The following is a 25,638-nucleotide window of genomic DNA, read 5'->3' on the forward strand; positions in this document are numbered from 1 at the left end:
AAACCGAGCTTGTGCTGGCCACGGAGGGTCACAAAGTGAGACCCCCTGAGCTGAGCCTCTTGGGCCTGAGAGATTTTTGGCTAGATGAATGCTCACTCAATTCCTGCATCACCTCCTCCTGGCTCCTTAGTACTTGCTAAATAATCCAAAATCCTGCTGAATGGCTAAGGAAGTGAAGGAACGAGCGGATGACCGAACCAACGCGTGCCCTCTGCATTCAGCACAGTGAGTCTGTTGGCTGGCCTGGGTGTGAGCATGCAAGCTACAGCGGCCATAGCCCTCACCCCCACAGCAGCTGCTTGCCACAAACAGTCCCACTGGGACAGGGTGGGTGGGTGGTAGAAACCACAGCCACACTTCTGCCTGGAAACCAGCAAAGTCCCCTGCCACCAAGGCCCAGGTGCCGCTGCCCCCAGCCTGCTGTGCCCTGGCCCTGCAGGAGGAAGGGGCGGAGGGACTCACAATGCCATTCTGCACGCTGAAGCCCAGCTGGTACTTGAGGTCCGGCCGCTTGATGAGGACCGTGGTCACCGGTGGGCAGCTGACGATATTGAGCTTCACCTGCATCTGGTTCTTCAGGCCCTGCAGGGCATGGGGCGGGGGTTCAGGGCTGCAGAGGGCGCCCCCCCTCCCCACGCCCCCCCGGACTTCACAGGGCACCCAGGACACACGTGCTGTGTCTCAGTTCCAGGCGGGAGCTCACTGCCCTGGGACCAGCAGCAGCCAGGCTCCAGGAAGCCGACATCCGCCTGGAGGTGCTGCCCCAGGTGCAGGTGGGGTGAGGGGGTGGGCGTGAAGGCAGACCCTGCCCCACTCTCAGGGCAGCCAGCTCAGCGAGCCTGAGCAGTCAGGACTTGGGGCTCCAGGGAGGATGTGGGGGCACAGACATCACAGGGGCATCCACAAAGAGGCAGTCTGGGGCTGCTTCCTCAGACTGAAGCTCCTTGGCTACACCTGCTTCGTGTTCTCTGCCTGATGCCAGCCAGGGACAGGCAGCTCAGCCCCCACAGGCCCAGTTGGGCAGGGCAGACCCCTCCTCACCCCCAGGACAGCCAGGATCAGCGGCATGACACAATGTGGCTCAACTAGGGCAGCCATAAGGCAGGTGGGTATTTACGGGTGTTGCTCCCCCTCGTGGGTGGGTGAGATGAGGTGAGGCTGGGGAGACCTCAGGACAGAGGGTCCCCAGGTGCCTACCTTGATGATGCCCTGGCAGGTGGCCAGAGGCAGCCCCACCAGGCTGGTGCCATTGATGGACATGATCTGGTCTCCGATGCTCAGCTTGCCAGAGCGGGCAGCTGGGCCACCATTCATCATGTTGGCTAGGATCACCGTGGGCAGGATGGAGCCCCAGCCTGACTCGACGACCACCACGCCCAGGATCTCACCTTTGTGCTTCTCCAGTTGCAGCTGTGGGCAGGCAGCAGCAGCTTGCCAATCATCCTGGCCCCAGGCAGGGCCCCCGAAGTCTCAGCCCCATTCTCAGGGAGACCCCAGGACTCATTTGCGTCATCACCCCCTACCCAGTCTCGGTGGTCACTGCCAGGACCATTCACTTATCTGGTCACTGTTACACAGTGAACACCCAGTGTCACCCACTCAGGGGGACACCCAGGAGCAGTCACACTGCGGCTGACAGGTGCTATACTCATTCATCAGGCAGACAGATGCAGTCCACACCCATGGCATTTGCTTTTGTATTCTAGAACCTTCCAGAGCCTTCCCCACCCCCGGGGGAGGGGGGAGCCTCGCCACCTGGGGAAGCCAGGGAGAGGCATCCGTGGGGTGCTCAACAACAGCCCTGGAAGGAACTCTGCAAGGTTACAGACCTGGACTATCAGCTGCTTCTCGGCCGCCAACTCTCGGTGCCCACACAAGTGCCCAGCCCAAGACAGGAGCAGCAAGGTGTGCACACAGGGCTGAACTTGAGACCTGACGTGAGAGCCAGGATATGTGCGAGGACCCCATGAAGGCCAGCTCCCAAGTCCTCACCCAGTGTGGGGGATGAAGCCCTGGGCACCGTCCGGCTCAGCCCGTGGCTGGGGCCGGAGGTGCAGTCAGCAGGTGCGCCTTACCTCCTTGCAGTTCTCTGAGTTGGAGAAGTGGATGAGATCGTCGTTGTACATCTCTTGGGTGTTGATGATGTCACTGTACTCCTTTTGGCTCAGGTCCTCGGGGTTGATGCCATTGGCCCGGAGGAACTCCTGGTAGGCCACGCTGAAGGCCTGGCCGATGGACTGGGCGATCAGCTGGGCCTGCGGGGAGGAGCACGGGCTTCTGAGGGAGGAGGTGGTGCAGCACGGCTGGGAGGAGCCCCTTCCAGGAAGGGAACCGTGGCTCCCACCAACACCCCTTGTGAGTCACCATTCAGTAAATCTTCCTTTTGCTCTCTTTTTAAAGACTTTTTGGATGAGGCCAGTATTGTGGTGAAACAGGACAAGCTGCCGCTACCTGCAACATTGGCATCTCACACCGGCGCCGTTTGCATAGCAGCTGCTCCACTTCCCCTCCAGCCCCCTGTTAACAGCCTGAGAAAGCCACAGAATATGCTTAGCTCCTGCACCCAAACAGAAGATCTGGAAGAAGCTCCTGGCTTCGGTCTGACCCAGCCCCGGCTGTCGCAGCCATTCAAAGTGAACCGGCAAATGGAAAACCTCTCTCTCTTTCTAACTCTGCCTTTTAAATAAATAAAACAAACCTTTAGAAAGTGAAGATTTATAGAGAGACACCCATTTAGCAAGCATTCCTGGTAATTCATTCACGTCCATGGAGCCTCACAAGGCCTGGGGTCGAGCCAGTGCAAAGGTAGAGAAACCCAACCCAGGTCTCCCCCATTAGGAGAATTCCAATCACTTAGCCATCATGGCTGGGACGCCAGCCCAGGCCTGGGAATCCCAGGTTTGGCGGGTTTGGCTGCCTTGGCTGCTGGGCCGGCACCCGTCCCTTATCTGCTGCTGTGTGCCCACAGGGCGTGACCCTGATGGCCCCCACCTGCACTACCTCCTGTCAGTCCCAGACACTGTAGGACACAGCGGCTTCCATAGTCAGCCTGGGGTAGGTGTGAATTCTTTGCTAAATAGCTTATTTCGGATGCTTTTCTTTTCACCCATCTTATTCCCAGACTGGGCTCGAGGTATGCTTGCTGGGGAGTGACATAAACATCCCAACCTTTAGCAACCAGGGAGGCAGCCTGGGCAAGCCCCACAGTTCTGGCAGGCAGAAGAGCATGGTCTTGGGACTCCGTCCCAGACCCCACAGGGCAAAGCACTTCTTCTGCCTCCTCCAAGCCCCTCCCTGGCCCATAGGCCTGGACAACGGTGTACCACCACGGGTCTTGCTGGCCACCGGCCAGGATACATATGGTGGACGGCACCAGATGGGCATGTGGCCTGCAGCCCTGGCAGAGCTCCCGTCTGCTCTCCGCTCACCACCCACCGACCCACCGACCCACCGCCCCAGGTGCCACCTAGGGGGCCTCTGCATGGGTGCCCTCAGAAAACAGGTGGGAACCAGACACCTAGTCAAAATGCCTTTCCCATGCACTCTGCTGGACTGTGGTGCTACAGATAAATGCCCACGCATAAAAGTGGGCCTGAACTCAGTGTGGGTCCGGAGTTCAGGTTTCTCTAGCTGGTGGCACCCTGTAATCACCAGGTGGCACTGCAGGCTTGGACATATGGGGAGCCAGATTGGGGCAGGGGGCATGGCACTAGAACAGGGTGAGGGGTGGGCAGAAGGCAGTGTGGGGACTGCCGGGCAGCCGGCACCTGCTCCACTCCAATCAGACTGGGATCTTAGGAGCTGTGGACGCTGAGACAGCCCCGCAGGCCCGTCCATGGGAAACAGGCCTGAGTCAGAGCCCTTCTCTGCCAGACAGGCACTGGGCAGGGGACCCGCAAGTGTCCCCCTTTGGGTTCAGTTGGAGGAGTCCTCCCTCATTCCTCCAAGGCCCAGCTGGAGGTCCCTGCATGGCCTCTCCTTCTGCCCTGCAGAACTGGGAAGGCAGTGACCACCATGGCATCCTGTGACCTCTGCCCTCTGCTGTTCGGGCTCCTCTGTGACTTCCTGCTCCTGGCTCTGGTGACTTTCCCATTAGCTGACTGCCCACCCCTCATCTGCCTGCTCCTTGTCCTACATGGCCCATTGGGCAGCCTGTCCTCCCCTGGGCCAGGTCTGTATGCCCTCAGCAGCTCCATGGTCAGGCATCCTTGCTGACATGTACCTGCTGCGACTTTAAGTTGATGACAAGTTCAAGCATGCCCAGACTGCATTTCAAGGTCAAGGAACTATTGGGACCTTTCCCTGACTTGCCTGCTGGCCCCAAAGAGGACAGCAATTTGCTAGCCACGTTGGCCCACGCTGCCAGCATGCAAAGCTTGCACTAAGCTAATATTCCTCACCAGGGGCCAGGCGCACAGAGAAGGCGTGGTCTTGACCATTCCAAACCAAAGGTGGCATGTGGCTTGAAGATGCTCATATCCCTTGTCAGGGAGCCTGGGGGTAGGCGAGCCCCAGCTCAGGCACTCCAGGCTCCTATGGGTGCACTCCTGGGGAAGCAGCTGTGAGGACCTGCATAGTCCTGTGCCTGTCACCTGCCACGTGACAGCCCTGGGTGGGGCTGCTGGCTCCCAACCTCAGCCCAATCCGGGCTAGTCCTGGCAGGCCTTTGAGGAGGAAACCAGTGGATGGGCACTCTGCTTCTCAAAGCAGTAAAACATGTCACGTGGTAAAACTACTCCAGCAATTGTGACAAAAATGGCTCTGCAGCAGCCACCCCTGTCCCCAAGCTGAGGAGCAGCCTGCAGGGGGTCTGCTCAGAGACCAGCGTTCGTCCCCTCCAGCTGCATAAAAAACCTCTCATCCCATTGAAGGAAGGAGTCAAGGGCTGCATGGTCTCTTAATAGGTCCTTGGGATTTGAAACTTCAGGATGCTTTAACTTGCTATGGGGTGTAACGCCAGAGGTCAGCCTCTGCTGTAGAGGACGTGGCACCCGATGGTTCAGGTTCCAATACAGGGAAGGCAGCAAGTGATGGGCTTTGTTATCATGGCAGGTGGAGGGAGCAGGTTTTGTAAAAGGGCTGCTTCAAACACACAGCTCCCCTGATAGACTTAACTGCAGCTCTGTTATCGAATCGTTCCCAATAACCTGGTTCATGGAGTCAAAGTCAGGTTCACACGCTCTGCAAACCCAGAGCATGAGGGAGAACACCGAGCCTGCGGGGGCCCCGCGGGCACGGCTCCTGGGGCGCCCCGCTGCCCTCCAGGGTGCCAGTACTCACGTCCTCCGACTCGAACACGTGGCAGATCATCTTGTACTGCTTCTTCCCCTCCTGGGCCCCGGGGGTGGTCTCCACGCAGTCCTGGGAAGCCGAGCGGGGCATGCGGCGCCTGGCCATGAGCACCACGATGTTGCCGATGTCGGCGATGTAGGAGATGGTGCGCAAGGCGTGGTCCATCATGGTTTCCTGCCGGGAGAGAGGAGGGGGAGAAGCCCACGTCAGCCGCCATTCTGGGAGACAAGTCATTAACAGACACTCTCGCCCGGCTTCTCAACCTTGACGCCTGACATCTGGGACACCATCGTTCTCCGCTAGGCAGGGGCTGCTGTGTGCACTGGAGGACGCTGGCACATCCTGGCCTTGACCGACCAACCGCAGGGCCAATGGCACCTCCCCCTCTCCCGGCACATCTCCAGCTGCTGCCTCATGTCCCCCTGGGAGCAGGGAGGGGGTGCAAATTTTCCCACTGAGAGCCACAGCTCCAGTTATTGGAGCGACTGATGGCAGGGGGGTGTGCTGTCAGAGTCTCTGCCTCCAGCTCCGGCTTCCTACCCCAGATGACTCCGCCGGCACTTGGGGAAGGCCTGGCTGGCTATTAATGGCATGGTGAGGCCCTGGGGAGAGCCCAGAGAACAGAGACGCCAGAGCCGAGGTTCCCCACCGAGTCAGCCCTTTGCCTGCAGGTCACGTATTCTGGGTAAGGTCACAAGGCACTGAGCTCTGCTGCTTGGCTCTCATCCACATAGGTGCCCACAGCCCCAGCAGGTGCACTCTCCACAACTGACTGCACACAGAGCTCTGGGGCCCTCCTGCCACATGTGGACACCTTTCCTTAAACTTCCTGGGGTCCACTGGGCACCACACTGTCCATCTCTGAGACCAATTTGGTTTTGGGTCACAATCCCAGCCCCAGGGACAGACACCTCGGAGGGGACAGGCAGGGCAGCTCTCCAGCACCTCAGGGACATCCTCCTTGCAGGTAAAAGCTGCCCTCCAACCTGGCCATCACCTTCTCTCTTCCCTCAGCAGGTCACTTCCACTTGCAGCTAGCAGGTCAGGGAGCCACCAGCACCATCAGCAGCCAGCTCCTGAGCTACCAGTGGCCCTTGCTCCCACCTCACAGAGGCATCTGCAGAAAGGGGCAACAGCTGCAGCAGACGCCTGGCAGCTGGCCTGGGCAAGACCCCTGGCAAGGCAAGTCCTTAAGAGGGTTCCTACTGCTTTAACTGGTGGGCTGGCTCACCCTGAGCAAGTCACAGGCTCCACCCCTAAGATCTGGATACCAGCCAGGCCCTGGTTGTCTGAGGGACCAGCCTCCTAGAAGATAACTCCACACTGTGTTATAACTAGGTGCCCAGGGGCTCCTGTGTGCCTGCCTGGGGCTCCCCTGGACTTGGCCCCAGAGGCGTTTTCAAACCTTCACTGGCTCTGCTTGCTGTGACTCAGCTGTGAGTAGGACAAGATGCTGAGGCCAGGAGTCCTGAACCTGGGGTGGTCTTGGGGACTCCCCATACAGGTGGGAAAAAAAGAGGGTGGGAGGTCACCCAGGACATTGGTCAGCAAGACCTCCGAGGACAAAGCCCCAATCTGACCACTGATTGTTGTCTCTGATGGGCTAAGTGTGTCCCTGGAGAGTACTGGGGTGGGGAGTCAGGGTGCAGACCTGCACAGGGGAGAGGCAGGGGAAGTCCCATAGTGGCAGGAGCTGGCACTTCAGCTGGCAGGAGCTGACTCACTGGAAGATTGCCCACTCAGGGGTGGGCAGCCTGTGAGTGGGCCATGGCACAGGTCTGGCAGCTTCAAGACGCTCTGCTGCTTGCCCTGATCCCCAGAAGAAGGAAGGAGAGAAGGGGCTCCCGGCACAGCTTCCCACGGGCAGCAGTGGTGGGCCAGGGAGAACATGAGCATCACCGGCACGCAGGATCCTACTCCCACGTCTCACTGCCCAGGAAACCCAGCCTGGCTCCTGGAGATAAAAGCTAGCTCCGGGTCCAAGGCAGAGAGGCCCATGTACACTCAGAACCTCCGGGTCCAAAGTAGAGAAGCCCCCTATACACTCAGAATGTCCCACTGCCCATGGAGAGAAGGCAGTGTACAAACCCCAGGCTAGGGGCTGCACCCAGGCAGGACCCAGTTGGAAGGTCCTGCCTGGTCCACTGTGAGGCCATCTGAACTCAAGGGCAATGGATGGCAATACACAGGTTCCGCAAAGAGAACAGGACACAGGAGGCCATGACAAAAGGAAGGAGGTGGCCAACAGGCAAGGTGGAGCAGCTCTTCGGAGAGGAAGGCCAGCCCTAGAGGGGCACGTGGGGTGAGATGAGATGACCACCATGGTCAGGGCCCTTGGGCCAGAGCAGTCACAGATACCAAAGCCCCATGGGTACAGGGCCAGGAGTGACCCCCAGGCACCAGCCACAGACACAGAGGCCTCTACCCAGCACAGACCATCGTCACCAAGGCCAAGGGTGAGGGATCCTTTCCTGTCTGCCTGAGGCCACGCCCCTCACACTGGGAGCCCTGACAGACCCCTGGCTCTGACCCCTGCCTGCCACCACCTGCAGCCCCAACCCTTCTTAAGGCTAGCCCATGATGACATGGTTTCACTGCCTTCCTTACCACCAACAGGTGCCATGCAGGGATGCGGGCTGAACCACAAGAAGGGGTGGGTGGCTACAACCTTCAGATTCCTCCCTAGAGCAGTCAGCTCTCCTGCTGGGCTTCCAGACTTGCCATTCAGGGGCTCCAGAAGGTTGCTCTAGAACCCAGCTACTCCCTGCATTTTGTTCCCATCTGGTCCTACCTATGATTCTGTCACATCTGCTGACTTTCGTTCTTCCAGCCTCGCTTTAAATGATTTAGTTATTCAAAAGGCAGAGAGATATTCCACTCACTGGTTTACTCCCTGAATGGCCAGTAGTGGCTAAAGCTGAGCTGGGCTGGGCCAGAGCCCAGAGCCCAGAATTCAATCCAGGTCTCCTACAGAGGTGGCAGAGACCCAAGTGCCAGAGTCATGACCTGCCGTCTTGTCCTGCAGGAAGCTGGATTGGAAGTGGATGTGATGTTAGCACCCCAACAATGTCTCCACTGCTGTGCCAAGCCCCACCCTACTCCTCTTGTCACTCACATTATTGGCTCTGCAACCACAGCTCACTCAGTGCCCAGCGAGAGAGCATGGCTTGGGGACACCCATCCCCTCTCCTGCAGCTCCCTGCCCTGGGTTCTCACAGGTCCCCAAGGTGCGAACTCCAGCGTGGGGTTTGCACACGATACACAACGCTCACCTGTGTGTCGGCGTTCAGAACCTTGATCCTCTGGGTGGAGATGAACAGGTCGACTTCCGTCAGCGTCTGCGCGTCACCCTCGGAATTCTAACAAAAGACGGTGAACACGGTGACAAATCCAAATTATCCCGCGGCCGTGCACACACAGAGCTGCCAAAGAGCAGCCCCCACCCTACTCTGGGCATCCTAAACCCAAGGGACAGTGCCCGCAGCAGTTTCCAAAAAACAGAGAAAGCAGGGGATGGGATGCTTCCAGGATGCTGGGCTGTGGCGGGGTGTCCTGTCTCCTGGGGTCCCACGGGGTGCCCCCCTCCAGAAGCCAGGTTAGCTGTGGCTAACTCGGAGAAAGCTATCTCCCACCCTGCAGGCTAAAGCTGCTGCCTCGACTGGGGAGTCCAAGCATCCCCAGGAAATGAAGACGACATTTCCAGAGAAGCCGGATTAAGATGTCAGCCTCTCCTTCTAATTTAAGCAGTCACGAGCTTACCCCCTCCAGCGTCCTGGGCCAGGCTTCCCAAACCCCCCAGGGCAGGCCAACAGAGACCTGAGGCTGGCTGAGATAGGCTGCTGCCAGGTGAACGGACCTGCCACCTGCATGCGTGTGAGCCAGCTGCGATCCCGTGGACTGTTCTGGAAGCCGGGTGAACTTCAGGGTTTACCCCAAGCCAGCGCAGCCTTTAATTGGTTTCTCCATCAGTGAAAATCCTAATTACTACTGCACAGCGCTGATGAGATGCAAGATCCATCGGCCTCCCTCTTCCCCTCCTCTTCCCTCTCCCCAGGGTGAATAATTCTTCCCGGTCACCCAGAAGCCCATGGCGGTTTATCTTCCACTTCCAAACGGCAGAAACTGTGACTTAATGACTCACTAGAAGATTGGGAATCAAAGGCCTCCCTGCTGATGCTGGTTCAAGAATGCCAAGTAACACAGAGGCTCCATGACACAGATAACTTAGTGCATGAAATCCATCAACCAGGGCAAGAGGCTTTGGGCCTTCTGGTGTACCACAAGCTGCTGACTATTCTAACGCATGTGAAGGGAAATGGAGCAGCCTTGACCTGGCTGCAATCCTGCAGTCACCAGCATGTCTCTGGGCACACCCTGGGGTCCAGGCTAACCCAGCATCATAACCTTGCCAGCTGTGCCAAAGAACATGCGCTGGGCTTGGGGCAGACCAGCAGGTGGGGTGTACTAGCCCTGCAATAAGCCCTTGCCACCTGCAAAATGAGTGGTCAAGCCTGGGACCAACTCTAGGGACCTCACTCCATGTAAATTCCAGTCCAGAACAGAAGCCCTTGGCAGAGATCTGAAGCAGCTCTTCTCCAAAAAGGGCAGAGCAAATCCAACCCACCTTCAGTCACGTGTCACCTTTGGCGCAGTCCTCCCGGGTTGTGAGGACCTCCTCCAGGGACAGCGACTCCACAGGGCAGTTGGACCTGCAGATTCTGGGAGCAGGCTGTACACAGCCCAGGAGGACTTCCTGTGCCTCTGCCTACACTTCATGGGGAGCTGCAAGCATGGAGGCGCCACCTCTCTCTGGGGGGACACATACCCCGACTGCAAGACTACCAATACCAGGGTTTGCATATGTATCCCCCTACTCCAAACTCAGAGGCTGGCTGCCAATGTCTTATTGTACTGGCATCAGAAGGGTGGAAACCTGCTCCAGCAATAGTGTTAGCAAGGGTTCTCAGGGAAATGGGCTGGACGTGGGGGTGGGGTCCCTGTGGCTGTGCCTAGTAGCTTTATAAGGGACCCAGGAACCTGCAGTTGCCATCTCTTGCCCTGAGCGCCCTGTGTCTTCTCTGGGTTCTGTCGCCAAGGATGCCTTGACCAAGGACTGAACCTCCATAACTATGAGCCCAAACAACCCTCTTTTCTATGAGGACTTGTACAGCTTCAAGTAGTTCACTGCAGCAATGACAGGCTGACTGAGACAGCCACTGGGGCCTGCTCTGTGCTGCCCAGAGGCAGCCAGCGGGCAGTGTGATGGACAGAGGCAGAGGACTTCTCAGAGATGACAAGGAATTCCACTGGGCAGAGCAGAAAAGGCCCAAGCAGGTGGGAGTTTGACTGCTGGGGGAAGGGACACCCCAAGGGGTCCTGACACACCCCTTAAATGCCATGGCTTCAGGCTGGGCAGGGTGCACCAGCCGGGTCATGTCTGATGTGTTCTGCCAAGCACTGACTGGACAACCAAGTGGACAGAGGACTAAGGGTTAGCCGCACTTGTGGAGCCTGTGTGTGCCGGACGCAGCTCCGTGGGGCAGCAGCAGAACCTTTCAGAGTCTAAATGACCAGGGGACCTGGATAACAGCTGCATCAGCCACAGAACTGTCACCTAATGTTCCTCTAAAGCAAGTCCACATAACACAGGGATATCACAGCAGCTGCCACATGCTAGTCCACGGGATGCTCCAAACTACCAGAGAGCAACAGTTCCACTCTGCTGCCAGTGCATCCTTACAGGAAGAACAGGGCCTTGGTCTCACTCCAAGCCTGCTTTCTACCAACCAGAGGAGAGCGGAAACTGCTTTACAATGCTGTGTGGATCTCCCCCACAGCCCTGGGGCCAGCCCCGCCACACCAGCGGAGACCCCACAAGATCCCAGGGCCGCATGGTCCTACGCACCGCTTTCTTCTTGATCTTAGCAGCCTTCTGCATCCTCTGAGCAGCGTGCAAGAGAAAAGAAAAGCCAGCTGGGTGCCGAGAGCAGGAAGGCATGTGGGCAGCTGTTCCCTGAGACTCAGTCCTGGTATCCACAGAAGCCCCCAGGGACAGAGGGACGACCACCACAAATGCCTGGCCACTGTCTGTCTGTGGAGGCTGGGACTGAGGACAGGACCTGGGATGGGGGATGCAGTCAGTTAGCCTGGGGTCTGGGGCATGGCTTCAGTGAACAGGGTTCAGCATTGACCCTCACTCCAGTGACCTCCATGGCTGACCTGGGGGTGCCCCTGGGCCTCTGCCAAAGTGGGCTGAGGTGTGCTGAACACAATGGAGAGGCCAGTGTGGTGCTCATCACTCTGGGCCGGCAGTGTCTGCAGAGCCCCCTCGCCCCTCCCTCGAGGCCGTGCCACTTTTAGGACATGCCTTCATCACCCTAAGAAGTCTCAGACAATGTCACGTGCACATGAGCTGCAAGGGTGTTGGGGTTCATCCAGAGGTCATGCATGTAAGCCGCACAGGGCTATTTCCTCCTTTAGGTGCAAACCATCCAACCAGGATGAGAGGCTCTAAACCCACAGTTGAAGCCAAGATCACTTCCAGTTGTTTCTAAAAGCTGCCTCTTCTAGAGGGCTTGGGATGGGAGAGAGGGAGGTGTTCCTTCCCAGGGCTCCTGTACGCAGCCAAGGCTCCAGCCTGCCTGCACTTCACTGGGCAGCATGGCCCTCCCACTCTGCCCATGCTGCAGATTTGGAGCTGGACAGTGCACCTGTGCTTGTCACTACTGCCCTGTCTGTGCTCCAGGGCACCCTGGGGGCCATTCCCTACCTTGACCCGGCTGACAGCCTCCTGTGCTTGCATCATCCTGATGTTCTTGGAGGGGTTCCTCTCGGACAGCAGCTGCGTTGACCCCAGGTAGTTGGCAGCAAAGATGATCCCATCGATGAGGTCTTCAGGCTCGCAGGGCCCTGGAACTGAGGGGCCACAGGGTGAGCATCTTTCTAGAAGAGGATGGCTCTCCCCCAAGGCCTCACCTGGCCTGAGGAACACAGTGGCTGGGATGAGGGGTAAGCCCACTCCACCTTGTTACCCTGACAGTGCCTGGTGCAAGGTAATGGCACGAAATGAACAATGCAGCCAAGTAACTGCATGAGCAGTGTCAGGAGGGTGACCCTGGGGTCCCTGGACAGGATGCCTCCAGGCATCTCTATCCCCAAGGTGATGGATGACTGCAGCCCCAAGAAGTGCAGCTTCCCCAAAAAGGCAGCACCCCCCATGCTGCCCACCAGCCTCCTGGAGCTTAGTGGACTGGGCTCTGCCCCTCCTGGGGCTCCTGCTTTCCTGCAGCCCCCATACCTCCAACCACACCACAGGCTCCCAGTGGACAACACAGCCCTTGTCCCATGCGCAGAGCCCCTGGCTGTGCAGGAGTGCCCCCAGCACTGTCCCAATGACAGTCACTATCCAGCTGCTACAGTGTGGAGCTCACACTGTGGGCGCCTGCCAGAGAGTGGCTGAGCCACTTTCTCAGGTCTGACTTCTGTGAGTTGGAGTGGAGAGACTCCCAAACCCCTCTGGTGAAGGTCAGAGGTCACTGCAGGTGTTGGTGTGGCCTCAGCCAACATGGAAATGAGCGGCCTCAGTTGTGTCTGATAAAGACATTTCCTCATAGAGATTGGGGTCATGGTCAGGCACCTGCTGAGTTTGCCTGCAGTCCTGCCTGGACATGCCACCTGCCCTGTCCTGTTCCACAGCCCTCCTGCTTCAGGGGTTCTGGCAATGGGCTCCTGCTCTTGTCCTGGCTGCCCTGGGAGCCATAACAATGTCACAAGGCCAGTGGACCTGCATGTCCCAACCCTCATGGCCACAACCTCCTCCCCAAGCCCACACACTCAGCAGCCTGCTGCTGGCTTCCCTGGCAGGTCCACAGGAGCCTCCATCCCAACCTGCCTGGCACAAGACAAACCCTCACTCCTTCTTCTGTACCAGGCCAGGCACAGCCCAGAGCCCCCCAGGACTCCCAGCCACACAGACAACCCACATCTACCCTATCCACAAGTCCTGTCTCCACTGCCTGCCAAGCATGTCTGGTATCTGCCCATTTCCCTCTGGCACCACTATCACCCTGGACGTGGGGGCTCCAGGGAAAACAGAACCATAGGGACAACAGAACCACAGCAGTCCAGGGGTCTGTGTCTCCCACCCCAAAGCATGCATGTTGGAATCCCAACCTCGAAGATGATGATGTTAAGAGTAAGGCTTTTGGGGGGCATCAGGGAGCAGTGGGCATGATTAGTAACACCATCGAAGCAAGCCCACGGAGCTCCTTCCTCTCTCCACCATGGGCAGGACAGACAGTCAGCTCTCAGCGTCTGGCGATGCTGGTATCCTGAGCTGACCCCTGGCTCCCAGAATTGTAAGAAGTTTAGGGGTCCCCAGTCCAGGCTGAGCCCTGAATCAGCCACTTGCACAGGAGGGTTCTGCAGCGCCAGAAGGCTGATCTTCTGCCCTTGCTCCCGAGTCCCTGTGAGCCTGCAGCCTGGAGTCCTGTTTGGAGGTCAATGCCATAGCGGGGCAGGCACTATACCAATGCCTGCATTCCCAATTCCTACCCACACTGCCATCTGGATGAAAGGGCCTGGATGAGTGGCCAGGGAGGGAGCAGGCTGTCGTCCACTGGAAGTGGCCTGCAGTGCATGTCATCTGAGCTTCCGCCCACAGGCATCCGGTGAAGTACACAGCCTTCCGGCCAAGTCCCAATACCTGTCTGAGACCCAAGTTCCCACCCAACCTATCTCTGCCATCCGACTGGAGAAGGACATGCCCAGCTGCAGAACGCAAAGGCAGGTGGGTGGGATGGGGTCCTGGTAGGAGCTGGAGGGAAGGAGGTCCCTTGTGGAGCTTGTTTCTAGAGCGTCAGTGTGGAAAAGTGGGGCCCCTTTCCTTCAGGGACAACTCAGGCCCTGTGCCAGTCGTGCCTCAGTTGCACTCTTCCTGGACCACCCACGCTGGCCTACAGCTCCGTGCTGGCTTCAGTCAGAGAGAACGATGTGGCCACTGCACACTGACCAGGGCCTTGGCCCAACAAGGAGGGGGCCCCTCCCAGCCTCAACCCTCACCACGAGCCCTTCAACCTCCACAAACCCTTCCTCCGTGTCCTCTATGCACACACGCACACACACACATGCATGTGTATACAAACTCATGCAGTCACATGTGCACACATACACACGTGTGCAACTCACACATATGCTTTCACATATACATACACATACACAGTACACTCATATATACATACATGCACGCACATACACACACAGAGTCAAGGCGTCCCACAGCCTTCCTCATGGGGCCCACTCCTTCCCGCAGAGCCCATGCACCTGCTGGGGCTGTGACAATTGCCAAGGCAACCAGGCCTTCAGAAAGAATGTGTCGCTTTCCAGGGGCAGAGGGCCAAATAACAGCTTCAGATGGCCTGGCGCAGCACCTGCTGTTTTGACCTCCATTTCTCTCCTGGCAAAGTGGAGGGAGAGCCTTCCAGCTTCTCTTTCTGCAGGGGGTTTAGCACAGGGAATGCCTGGCATGAACTGACCACCTTCAGGATTTACACACAACCCTGGAGACAGATGGCAGTACCCAGGGCATGCCAGCCCAACCACACCCCAGCCATAGTGACTGGCTGCAGGAAAGTGACCAAGGCCCTCACAGGCACAGTGCCTGTGGCCACTGGACACGGCCACAGCAGGGCCCTGACCCAAAGGCAGCCGCGTCCCGGCTGGTGGCTTCTACATGGCCAAGGCTGTGGCATATCCCAGCTACAGGCAAACAGCAGCACACACTTCTCTGCTTAAAACACCCAGAGCTGAAGTTTTTAGCAGGGAAGAGGAAGGGGGTCTTGGAGTGCCCTCCCCCCGTCCTGAGTCACATGTGCCTTGGCCTCTGACCCCAGAGACGGTGCCTCATTGAACTCACAGGATACATTCTCACTTTATTTCTCTCTCTGTGTCTCTCTCTCTCCCTCCCTCTGTCCTGTGAGTAACTTGGGATGGGAACACACCTGGTCTCTAGCAATAAGAACAGACCCCCTCCCTTCCCAGCTATTGCAAAAACAAATTTAATTTGGACTCTGCAGGGTCAACCCCCTCTCGCCAGCCCGGGCCCATGCCACGTGCTCATGCGGAAGGCAGCAGGAGACTGCCCCGACCTTATGACAACACCCCAGGCCCCAAGGGTAAGAAGGCCTCTGCTGACCCCTGAGGTTCATCAAGGCCACAGTCCATTCGGCCTCTTCCTCCCACTAGGGTGCCTTGGTTCTGTCTGTGGAGCAGACACAACCTTCTCCCACACAGGCAGGATCCATGCAGCAGGCAGGGACTACAGGGGTCAGGGTCAGTGGGGGAAGGAAGCCCCCTGCCCCGCCCAAGCATCCTTTCCCACCTGAGGTTCATGCTACACCTGACCCCCAAGGCTTTGGACTGCAGGATACCCACCTTGGATGAGTCACCTGTCACTCCAGTGAGCATGGGTCCACGCACATAGCAGGGACCCGATGCACTGATCATTACTAGCCAAGAGATGGTGCCACACTGCTCTGCAGAAATGATTGGGCCTCCCAGCCACCCGAGAATGCTGTCCAGGGTGCTTACTCACATTCTGGGTGTGGGAAGGGAGGCTTCATGAAACCCCATGGGCTTCACCTAAGGGTCAAGGTTGACCAACCCTGCCCCAAACACATGGCTGTCACAGCCTCTAACGCGACCTGTAAACCTGAATCAGGGAGCAGCAGCAGGAGCGGTGCGCTCTAAGCTAAGACCACCAGAGGGAGACAGAGTGACAGAAGAATAAACAGAAGAGGTTCTAGAAACGGCTGCCTCCCCAGGGAGTGGCTTTTCCCTCACACAATGTCTCTCTTCCTTACAGAAGCATGTGTGATGTGTGCACAGCCTGCTAAGGAACGTAGCACTATGCCCTTCCTTGCCCGACCCCCTGTTCTTCCATGTCAGCCCTCCAAACAGGGAGGCCATGGGGCATCCCAAAGGGCTGTGCCTTCCAGCCCCTGAACAAGGGTGGTAAGCGGGGCTTCCACTGTGCCTGCTTCTCTCTGGGGTCTTTAGTGGCTGGGCACAGGTGTGCACCTACAGAAAGGAGGCCTGGCATGAAGCCCCAGGCCAGACACAGCAGCCCTGTATATGACACGGGGATACCACCTCCCAGCCGCTCACAGCCCACTAGGGCAGACCTCACTGTCCCAATTTTATCAAAAAGGACCACTGAAGTGACTTGGCCAAGATCCTGTTCTGCAACCAGCCCAGCAGCAGGACCAAGACCAGGCTGCAGAGACAGCACCGGCCAGAAGTGAGGAGCTGGGGATGGGGCATGCGGTAGCCACCAGGGCAGCAGCCCAGCCCATGAGAATCAGCTCAGCTCAGCGAAGAGCTGAGAGGAAGAAGAGGGAAGAGCGGAGAGGCTACTGCAGGGCAGAAGTCCAGGCCAGGGAGCAGGCTGCAGGTGTGGGCCTGGAGTAGGGGCAGGCAGCGGCACTCTGGGGCGCACTTGAAAGCGTGAGGTGAGGAGGGGTGCAGAGTCACTGGATGGGCAGAGCTGGCACCCCAGAGAAGGGCTGACCTTGAGGGGTTCTGGGCAGGCTCTATTGCAGAGGCCTTGGCGCCCTGCAGAAGGAGCCCAGCAGGCCGCTGACTCAGGAGTCCCCGGCAGGGAAACAGATGGGAAATGAACTGTGGCAGGTGCCAAGCATGGCACAGGCAGGGATGAGTCACGAGCGGGGGTGGCGGGGAAGTTGCAGGGAGAGCAGTGGGAGGAGGCCCCAGGCCCAGCTCTGCCCCAGCGCCAAGCAGAGGAGCAGTATTTGGAAAGGGAGGAGTGCCCAGACGCCAACTTCAAGGAGTCCTTGGAGACTGGGCCTTGTGACAAGGAGGTTCTGGTACCACTGGGGCATCATGTACAGGGACAGCAGGTGGGAGCCAGCAAGTGGCTGAACCGTGTGGGATGCTAAGACGAGAGGCAGCATATCCCTTATGTCCTGGTGAGTAGCAGGGGAGTTAGGTAGTATAATGGCTGGACAGAGGCCAGCAGGAAAGAGAGTGGAGACAGAGACGAGACACAAAGTCTCAAGGGCAAAGGGACACTTAGCTATGCCAGAAGGACTGGACAGCACACGGCGTGAGGTAGGGCTGCAGCCACCTGCCAGGCCAGCTGAACAGCCAGTTGTGGGGAGGAGTCAGGAGTGGGGAGAGGAATGGCAGTGACCCACGCCAGCCTGGAGCTGTGCTCCACGCTGCCCCTTCCATGGATCGAGGCATGCTCTCAGCCCTGCATGTGCACTGTGCTCGCCCCAAGTACCTGCCCGCCACTCCAGCCTGTCCCTTCCCTGTGGTTCCTAGGCCTCAAGAAGCTCCCCGTCACCACTGCCATACCCCGCAAAAGGTGAAGACAAGGAGTGGTCTGAACAGCTCTGACCAGGGCCAGGTCACGCCAGGCCCCACACCAGAGGGGGGTTGCCTTAAAGGAAAGAAGGAAGGAGCTCCCTAGGGTGGCCCTGTAGACATGGCCAAGCTCTCACAGAGGAGCAGGGGAGAACAGTCAAGACCACGCTCAGCACAGCATGTAGACTGGCCGGGCAGCGGTTAGGTGCCAGCTTGGCTCAGGCAGACTGGCTTCCCTGAAGAGGCATCATAAATCAACCAGCCCAAAGTGGCACAGACACGGAACTGTTCACTGAAGCGCTGTGTGTAACGGCAGGAATCATCCAACACGGTAAACAGGAGACCTCATCCAGAGCTGAGCACCAAGCAAGACCTGCCGTGTGTGGCTGTGCCCTGTCCAGCACCCGGGCACCCTTCACATGAAGTGAAAAAGCACCATGGAGAAAAAGGAGGCCAAAGCAGTCCCATTTACCTAAGAAAGGGGAAAATATGCTTCCAAAAAACATTGCTATACGTCCGGTGCGATAGCCTAGGGGCTGAAGTCCTCACCTTGAACGAGCCGGGATCCCATATGGGTGCCAGTTCTAATACTGGCAGCTCCACTTCCCATCCAGCTCCCTGCTTGTGGCATGGGAATGCAGTTGAGTACAGCCCAAAGCCTTGGGACCCTGCACCCTTGTGGGAGACCTGGAAGAAGCTCCTGGCTCCTGGCTTCGGATTGGCTCAGCTGCAGCTGTTACGGCCACTTGCGGAGTGAGCCATCGGACAGAAGCTATTCCTCTTTGTCTCTCCTCCTCTCTGTATATCTGCTTTTCCAATAAAAATAAGTAAATCTTTAAAAACAAAACAAAGCAAAACAATGCCCCAAATGCTAAGAAACAGGTCTTCGTAGGGGGAGTGAAAGCGCTAGGGAGACATGAAGCATCTTTGACTCTGCAGTACTTCATATGATCACAGAGCAAAATCAATTTCCAAAAGCTAATTACTACGGATTAGAAGAAGTCAAAGAAATGAAATGTGTGTCTCATTTGTGACATAATGCAAAATCAAGAACTCTGCTAACACAACGTGGAACGCATTCACTCGCCTGCAGACCCCTCTGAAGACAAATCACTCACACACTACAGCCCCTACGGGCTTGGCGGTGTGGGCGACCTCACCCAGAGACGGAGAAGGGCACATGTCATTACATGCGCGAGCACTGCAGTCCCCGGCTAAAAGTCAATACGCATCATGATGCATTCCAACCTAGCAAACCACCATGGGCTGAGGCAGCTTCGACAGTAAAGGCACACTATCTCGCAGCTTCTGCGTGTTCATCATCAAGCACGGCTTAGCAGGCTACCTGTGGCTCAGGGTCAGGCTGTCCCCTGGGGCTGCCGCCACCTTCAGGCCCACAAGGGAAGAAGCCGCTTGCAAGTCCAGGGTCAGGGTTGTCTGGCTGTTCCCAGAGGCACCTGCCCTGTGTCTCTTGACAGGGCAACTCAGAGCCAGGGCCTAGTGTGTGAGAGCCAGCCCGAGACAGGGCAGCCAAGACAGATGTCATTCTCTTCGCAGACCAACCTGGGAAGTGGTGACCTGTCATGTCTGCTACTCGATCCACTCAAAAATCAAGCCAACAAGTCCAGCCCACGCTGCCCAAGAACATGTGCATCCAGAAGTGGGGACGCTGGCAAGGGCTGGGTCACACAGGCGACTTCATACCAAATCCGCAACCACAAGCACCTGTGGCAATCCCCAGGGTGTGGCCTCTGTTCACCATTTCATGGGGCTCCTTGGAAAAATGAACTAGTTGGTCTCAGGCCTGGGGCAAGCAACACTTGATGATCTGTCCAGTGAAATCAGAAAGTCAGGGAGCCGCTATAAATGAGGGAGCCCTATCCTCAGGAAGGAGAACCACCACAAGAGGAGCTGACTTTGTCTCGCCCGATCATGGCTGGGACGAGGGAGCATCCACACTGCATCACAGCAGCTCTCACCAAGCGGGCTTCAGCCCCACGGTGCTCACCGACAGCCTGGCTGTGTGGGACACTCATACACGCTGAAGTTGCTGCCTCCAGGGAAGAAGCCTCTGGAGCTCTGCTTCTTACTGAAGCACACACTTAATCAGGGGACGTTTCCCTGCACAGAACACTGGGAACTCCACAAAGCAGCGGTGGGAACAGCATGCCTCCATCCTCCACCCTCCGCATGCTGCACGGAGCTGAGTGAGGACTGTTCCCACCCAGAGACGTGGCCGATGGCGTGTGCCTCCTGAGGAAGAGCATGGTGACAGCTGCTACCCTCCGGAGATGGGACGGGGTCAGCCCTCTGTCTGCAAGCTCGCTGTTTCCTGGGGCACAACACTGCGTTGGCATAACCAGCAACACCAGACTACCGGAGTCTGTCAGATGAATGACACACATCATTCCACAACAGCGACAAGAAAACTCAAGAAAGCCAAAGGAAAGATGGGTGGAGAACTTATAAGAGACACCAGGGAACCATGGAATACATCTTGGAGGGATCTCATGGGAGCCCCCATTCAAACAGGCACACTGTGGTGCAGTAGGCTAAGTTACTGCCTGCAAAGCGGGCATTCCATAGCACTGAGCTGTTCCTAGTCCTGGCTGTTCCGCTTCTGGATCAGCTCATCACTAATGAAGCCAGGGAGGCAGCAGAAGGTGGCCCCAGTGCTTGGGTTCCGGACATCCACTGGGAAGACCCAAAGGGAGTCGCAGGCTGCTGGCTGTAGCCTGGCTCACTGCTGGCTCTTCTGGCCATTAGGGGAGTGAATCTGTAGGAGGGAGATCTCTCTCTCTCTGCCACTGTCATTCTGCTCTTCAAACAGACAATGTTTTAAAAATCACACTGCAAACTGGGGAAATACCGATACTAACTGGGCATTCATTAAATGACTGTTTGTCTTACTTTAGTCATGGTATCAGGGATGGGATTTTTTAAAACTAAAGTCCCTATATCTTAGAAATACACATTTGAAATTTTGAAGAGGAAACTGCGAGGTCTAAGATTTGCTCCAGAATAACATGACAAGGAGGCGAAGCTGTAGATGTGAAAAGGTCGACAGTGGACCTTGTGACAGGTGCACAGTGAGGGCGAAGGCATCTTCCCTATTTCAGCAAATGTTTCAATTTTTCATAATAAAAATGAAGAGCTCTATTAAAAGTCATTCTTTCAGCAAGCTAAATCCCCCTGCTCTGTAATATCATGCCTTGTGTTCTATACAAGCCAATTAGACAAGTCAGAAGGAACAAACAAGAGAGGAAGCAGCAAAAAGTCATCTTCATTCACAGATGGCATGATGGCATGCCAGGAAAAACCAAGAAAACAACCAAAAATCTATTTGAAAAAAAATAAGAGACTTCATTAAGGCAATGGTTTCAAATGTAATGCACTGAAAATCAATAGTGGTCCAGCATGATGACCTAGTGGCAAAACCCTTGCCCTAGCAACCGTCGAGATCCGATACCGGCACCGGCTTGTGTTCTGGCTGCTCCACTTCCCATCCAGCTCCCTGCTTGTGGCCTGGGAAAGCAGTAGAGGATGACCCAAAGCTTTGGGATTCTGTACCAGGCCTGGAAGAAGCTCCTGGCTCCTGGCTTCAGATCGGCTCAGCTTCGGCTGTTAGCAGCCACTTGGGGAGTGAACCAGTGGACGGAAGACATTTCTCTCTGTTTCTCCTTTTCTCTGCAAATCTGACTTTCCAATTAAAAATAATAAAAAAAACAAATCTTATAGGAAAGCAATAGCTTCTTCTGTACCTACAAACAGCAACTAGTTGGAAACAATGACATGAAAAAATAAGATGAGCAAAAACAATTCAAGGGACAACACAGAAAGACCTAGAAGAAAAAGTTATGTGAACTTGTATGAATAAACCTTGGTGATGAACAACCGTGAATAAATGAAGAGCCCTTTTGTGCCTGGGAATACTGTAACAGAAGCCGACATTCTGCCTCTAACTAGATAAATGCAGTGCACGCCATATAAGAATGACAATAGAGATTTGATGCATGACTATATCTAGGTAAGAGTTTAAGATTTCTACACAGAAACACATGGGCAAAAGTAGCCAGGGAAGATCTGCAAAGAAAGGACAGTAGCAAGGGAAGGAATGAGCCTTATTGAGTAACAAAACACACCACAATTCCCAGGTACCAATTAGTCTGTGGTGCTCCACCTCCAATCCAGGTCCTAGCGCAGCTGGCAAAGCAGGGAAAGCGGACCCAAGCCCTTGAGCCCCTCTGCCATCTAGACCACCAGGATGAGGCCCCCCGTCTCCTGGTTTCAGTCTGGCCCAACCCTGGCAGTTGTGGCCATTTGAGGATTGAAGCAGTGAATAGAAAATTCCTCTTTCCTATCTCCCTCTGTTAACTCTGCCTTTCCAATAACTAAAACACATCCTTTTTTTAAAGATTAATTATTTTTATTGGAAAGTCAGATATGCAGAAAGGAGAGACAGAGAGGAAGATCTTCCATTTGCTGATTCACACCCTAAGTGGCCACAATGGCCAAAGCTGAGCCAACCCGTCTGGAGCCAGGAGCTTCCTCTGGGTCTCCCACACAGGTGCAGGCTCCCAAGGCTTTACACTTTCCTTGACTGCCTTCTTAGGTCTCAAGCAGGGAACTGGATGGGAGGAGAGGCTGCCAGGATTAGAACTGGCACCCATATGGGATCCCGGCACATGCAAGGTGTGGACTTCAGCTACTAGGCTTCCACACCAGGCCCAACAAATCCTCTTTTAAAAGAAGAGCTGAGTTTAGTGTGTGAAGGTAGAGGCTGACGAGTGTGGTGGCATCCCTGGTGAGTGTTGTATGAACTACGGTACTTTTCAGAGCCTTCTGAATCGCCCTCCCCCAGCGCAGCTCAGGACACATGGAGGAGGAGCCAGGTGGGACCCCTAACATTTTTATTTATTCCATGTATCTGAAAGGCAGACGGGCAGGCAGGCCTCTCTCATCTGCTGCCTCACACTGCAGATGCCCAGCACGCTGGGGCTGGGACAGGCCAAAGGCAGGAGCCGGGAACTCAAACTGGGTCTCCCGAGGCAGTGCTGGGAGCCAGGCTGCCTGAGCTGGCCTGGGCTGAGCTGTCACCTGCTGCCTCCCAGGGTGGCCATTAGCAGGAAGCCAGAGTTGGGAATGGACCTGGGACTCAGACCAAGGCACTCCCCTATGAGCTGCAGATGCTCCCAGCAGCACGTGAATGGCTACACGAGGCACCTATTCCCAGACTCGAGTTGTTCTGGCCCAACTGTTAGCTGTTTGTGGGGAAAAATGCTGAAAACAAAATCCTTATGTATACATATACACCCCACAATTCATCCTAGATAAGTCTAATATTTAAATAATTTTAGGGCCCAGCACGATGGCCCAGTGGCTGTATCCTTTAGCTTACATGCACTGGGATCCCATATGGGCGCTGGTTCATATCATGGCAGCTCCACTTTCCATTCAGCTCCCTGCTTGTGGCCTGAGAAAGCACCAAAGCCTTGGGCCCCTGCCCATGTAGCAGACCCAGAAGAAGCTCCTGGCTTCTGCCTTCACATCAGCTCAGCTCCAGCTGTTGTAGTTACTTGGGAAGTGAGCCAGCAGATAGAAGACCTGTCTCCTCTCCTCACTGTAGATCTACCTTTCCAACAAAAATAATTAGAACGTTAAAAATTTCTATTAAATATAATCAAAATATGGAAAATAAAAGACAAGCGTAACCTGGAGAAACCTGTACAAGACAGATCAATGGGTTCATTTCCTGTACATGTAAGACAACACCCACGAGCGAGGCCGGAGAGGTGCAGTGGGTTGGACGGCAGCTTGGGAGCCTGCATGCCGTAGTGGAGGGCATGGGCTGTAGTCCCAGCTCCACTCCAGACTTCGGATTCCTACTAACACCTACCCTGCAAGGCAGCGGGCAAGGGCTCGAGCACCTGCTGGACCCCTGCCACCCCTGTGGGATGCTCTGGACTCCTGGTTGCAGCAAGCACCTAGGGAGTAAACTGACAGATGGATGAACAGAAGGCCTCTTCGTCTCTCTCAAGTAAAACGAAAATAAATAAATGACTTATGGAAAAAGTTTAAAGTAAGAAAAACACGAAGGAAAATTAAGAAAAACACGAAGAGGCAAGAGGAAATGTGAAAATGTTGGCCAAAGTCTATAAACTTCCAAACGTAAGATGAGCAGGTCCTGGATCTACTGCATGGTGGACAACATGCTGTGTGTATAGAAGATACTCGCAAAGCCTGTAGCTCTTATGCGTTCTCACCAGAGACAAAACAATCACATAGGGGGAGACATGCTAATTAGCTCCATTGTAGCCATAATTTCGTAAAGAATACTCACACAAAAATTTCATGCTGAGTGTCATAAAGGCATATAATTTTTATTTGTTAATTATACTCCTGAGAACTGGGAGCCTGGCTACACACCACTGCCACCACCCCGGCCTTGGGCTAAGACCAAACAGCTGATGGCACACAGGATGGGCAACCAGGGACGGTGCCAACTGCCATGCCCTAGGGCAGCCACTTGGGCACAGTAACTGGTGCTGTGGAGCCCCTGCTGAGCCGTCCTCCACCAGGGAACTCGTCCCTTCTTGCCACCGTGACTGGAAAGCACTCCAGAAATGAACCCATCTGCATGGTGAACAAACACCGCGTGCCCACCACAGGCCGGCCGCTCGCCCCTCCTGGAGTGCAGACTGGCAGCCAGCAGTGTCTGCCTGAACACAGGACCCGCATGAAGGCTGGCATATGCCCAGGGAACGTGGGGCAGGAGTCACAGAGGCCGGGTGAGTTTTCCATCATGGCAGGCAGAAGGGCAGGATGACCTGTGGCTCTCAGCCCTATCCAAGTGCTGTTCAGAGCGATCTTAAAAAAACCTCAGTGAGCTGAATCAAAGATGGTGTTTTAAAGCAGGCCCAATCCTTCCTCATGCTGACTGCACAGAGGACTGAAAAGCCACAGTCTTGCTTATAAAAAAGAAGAAAAGCAAAGCTGTTTTTCACAAACCCTTTCTGGACGGTCCCTGTTCCTCCTGGTCAAATGGCTGCTGCTTGCTCCTGTCTTTGTGCTGTCAGCATCCTAGCCCCCTGCAGGCTCAGGAAGCCCCCATTCCTTTCAGGGAAGGGACAGATGAGGGTTGTGTGGTATCTTCAGCTTAGGACTCTTAGCTGGACACACATGCCTACCCCATGCTTGATTAAAAAGCAAACCAAGCCGCAGGTCCTAAGTACCCTGTGCATCAAGCCAACCACCCAACCAGGTAACTTCATCCCAGACAAGGAAGCTGCCAGTGCAGGCCTGGGCCCAGGTTGGGGCCTAGGATCCCCTTCTTCCCACGTGGCCACCATGCAGGTGTGAGAGGGCGACAGAGTACAGGCAGGGAGGTGTCAGCGGCCTGGGACTGGGGTGGAGCAACGGGCTGTGTGACATTCTTAGGAGCTGTGACTGCGAGGCTGGCAGGTGCACCAAGTGAGAACAGAACACCATCAAGGGGTCTCTGGTCCTTAAACCACAGCAGCTGCGCACCACTGCTTGGGACCAGCCCCAGCCTTTAGGTTTTTAACAAGCAGGCATCTAACTCTGTAGAAAAATGACTTATGCAAATACAGCCACCCTCCACACCTGCTGGAGCCATATCCTCAGACTGAATGAGCGTGAGCCGAGGCCTCAACCTCCCTGGGCCCTGCTCCTCCCCAGCAGCACCTGCTGCCTGCTGTGACGACACTGATTGCTGAGTTGTCAGACTGAAAACACCCAGAGCACAGCGAGCACTGGCCAACTCTGCCCATCCTAGCAACAGCAACAGCACATAAGACCTACTGGGGGACAAGAGCTCACTGTGGCTGGAGGAGCTTACACGACCAGGGGCCTGGGGCCCAGCCCGCATCAGCCAGGGAGCCTCGGACGAGTCATCTCATCTGTAAAAGGGGGGAAGACCCACCCCTTACGTGGCGGTATGAA

General features: G+C 56.0%; 1 protein-coding gene across 2 annotated transcripts in view; it reads right to left on the reverse strand.

The window, feature by feature from the left end:
* Positions 1-25,638, reverse strand: part of APBA2 (amyloid beta precursor protein binding family A member 2) — a 106,295-nt gene that overhangs the window by 4,927 nt on the left and 75,730 nt on the right. Inside the window, exons 5-11 of one of the 2 annotated variants that reach the window (XM_040968868.1) lie at positions 12,062-12,207; positions 11,198-11,233; positions 8,565-8,651; positions 5,281-5,466; positions 2,076-2,255; positions 1,198-1,410; positions 463-582 (exon numbers count right to left, since the gene is read on the reverse strand). In XM_040968868.1, coding sequence (XP_040824802.1) covers positions 463-582; positions 1,198-1,410; positions 2,076-2,255; positions 5,281-5,466; positions 8,565-8,651; positions 11,198-11,233; positions 12,062-12,207 — 968 coding nt within the window. The remainder of the gene's footprint in view (positions 1-462; positions 583-1,197; positions 1,411-2,075; positions 2,256-5,280; positions 5,467-8,564; positions 8,652-11,197; positions 11,234-12,061; positions 12,208-25,638) is intronic. The other variant, XM_040968870.1, reaches the window with a different exon arrangement.

This window comes from Ochotona curzoniae, unplaced genomic scaffold (assembly GCF_017591425.1).
Source record: "Ochotona curzoniae isolate NIBS_2020 unplaced genomic scaffold, NIBS_Ocur_1.0 scaffold_4701, whole genome shotgun sequence".
NCBI classification, from domain to species: Eukaryota; Metazoa; Chordata; class Mammalia; order Lagomorpha; family Ochotonidae; genus Ochotona; species Ochotona curzoniae.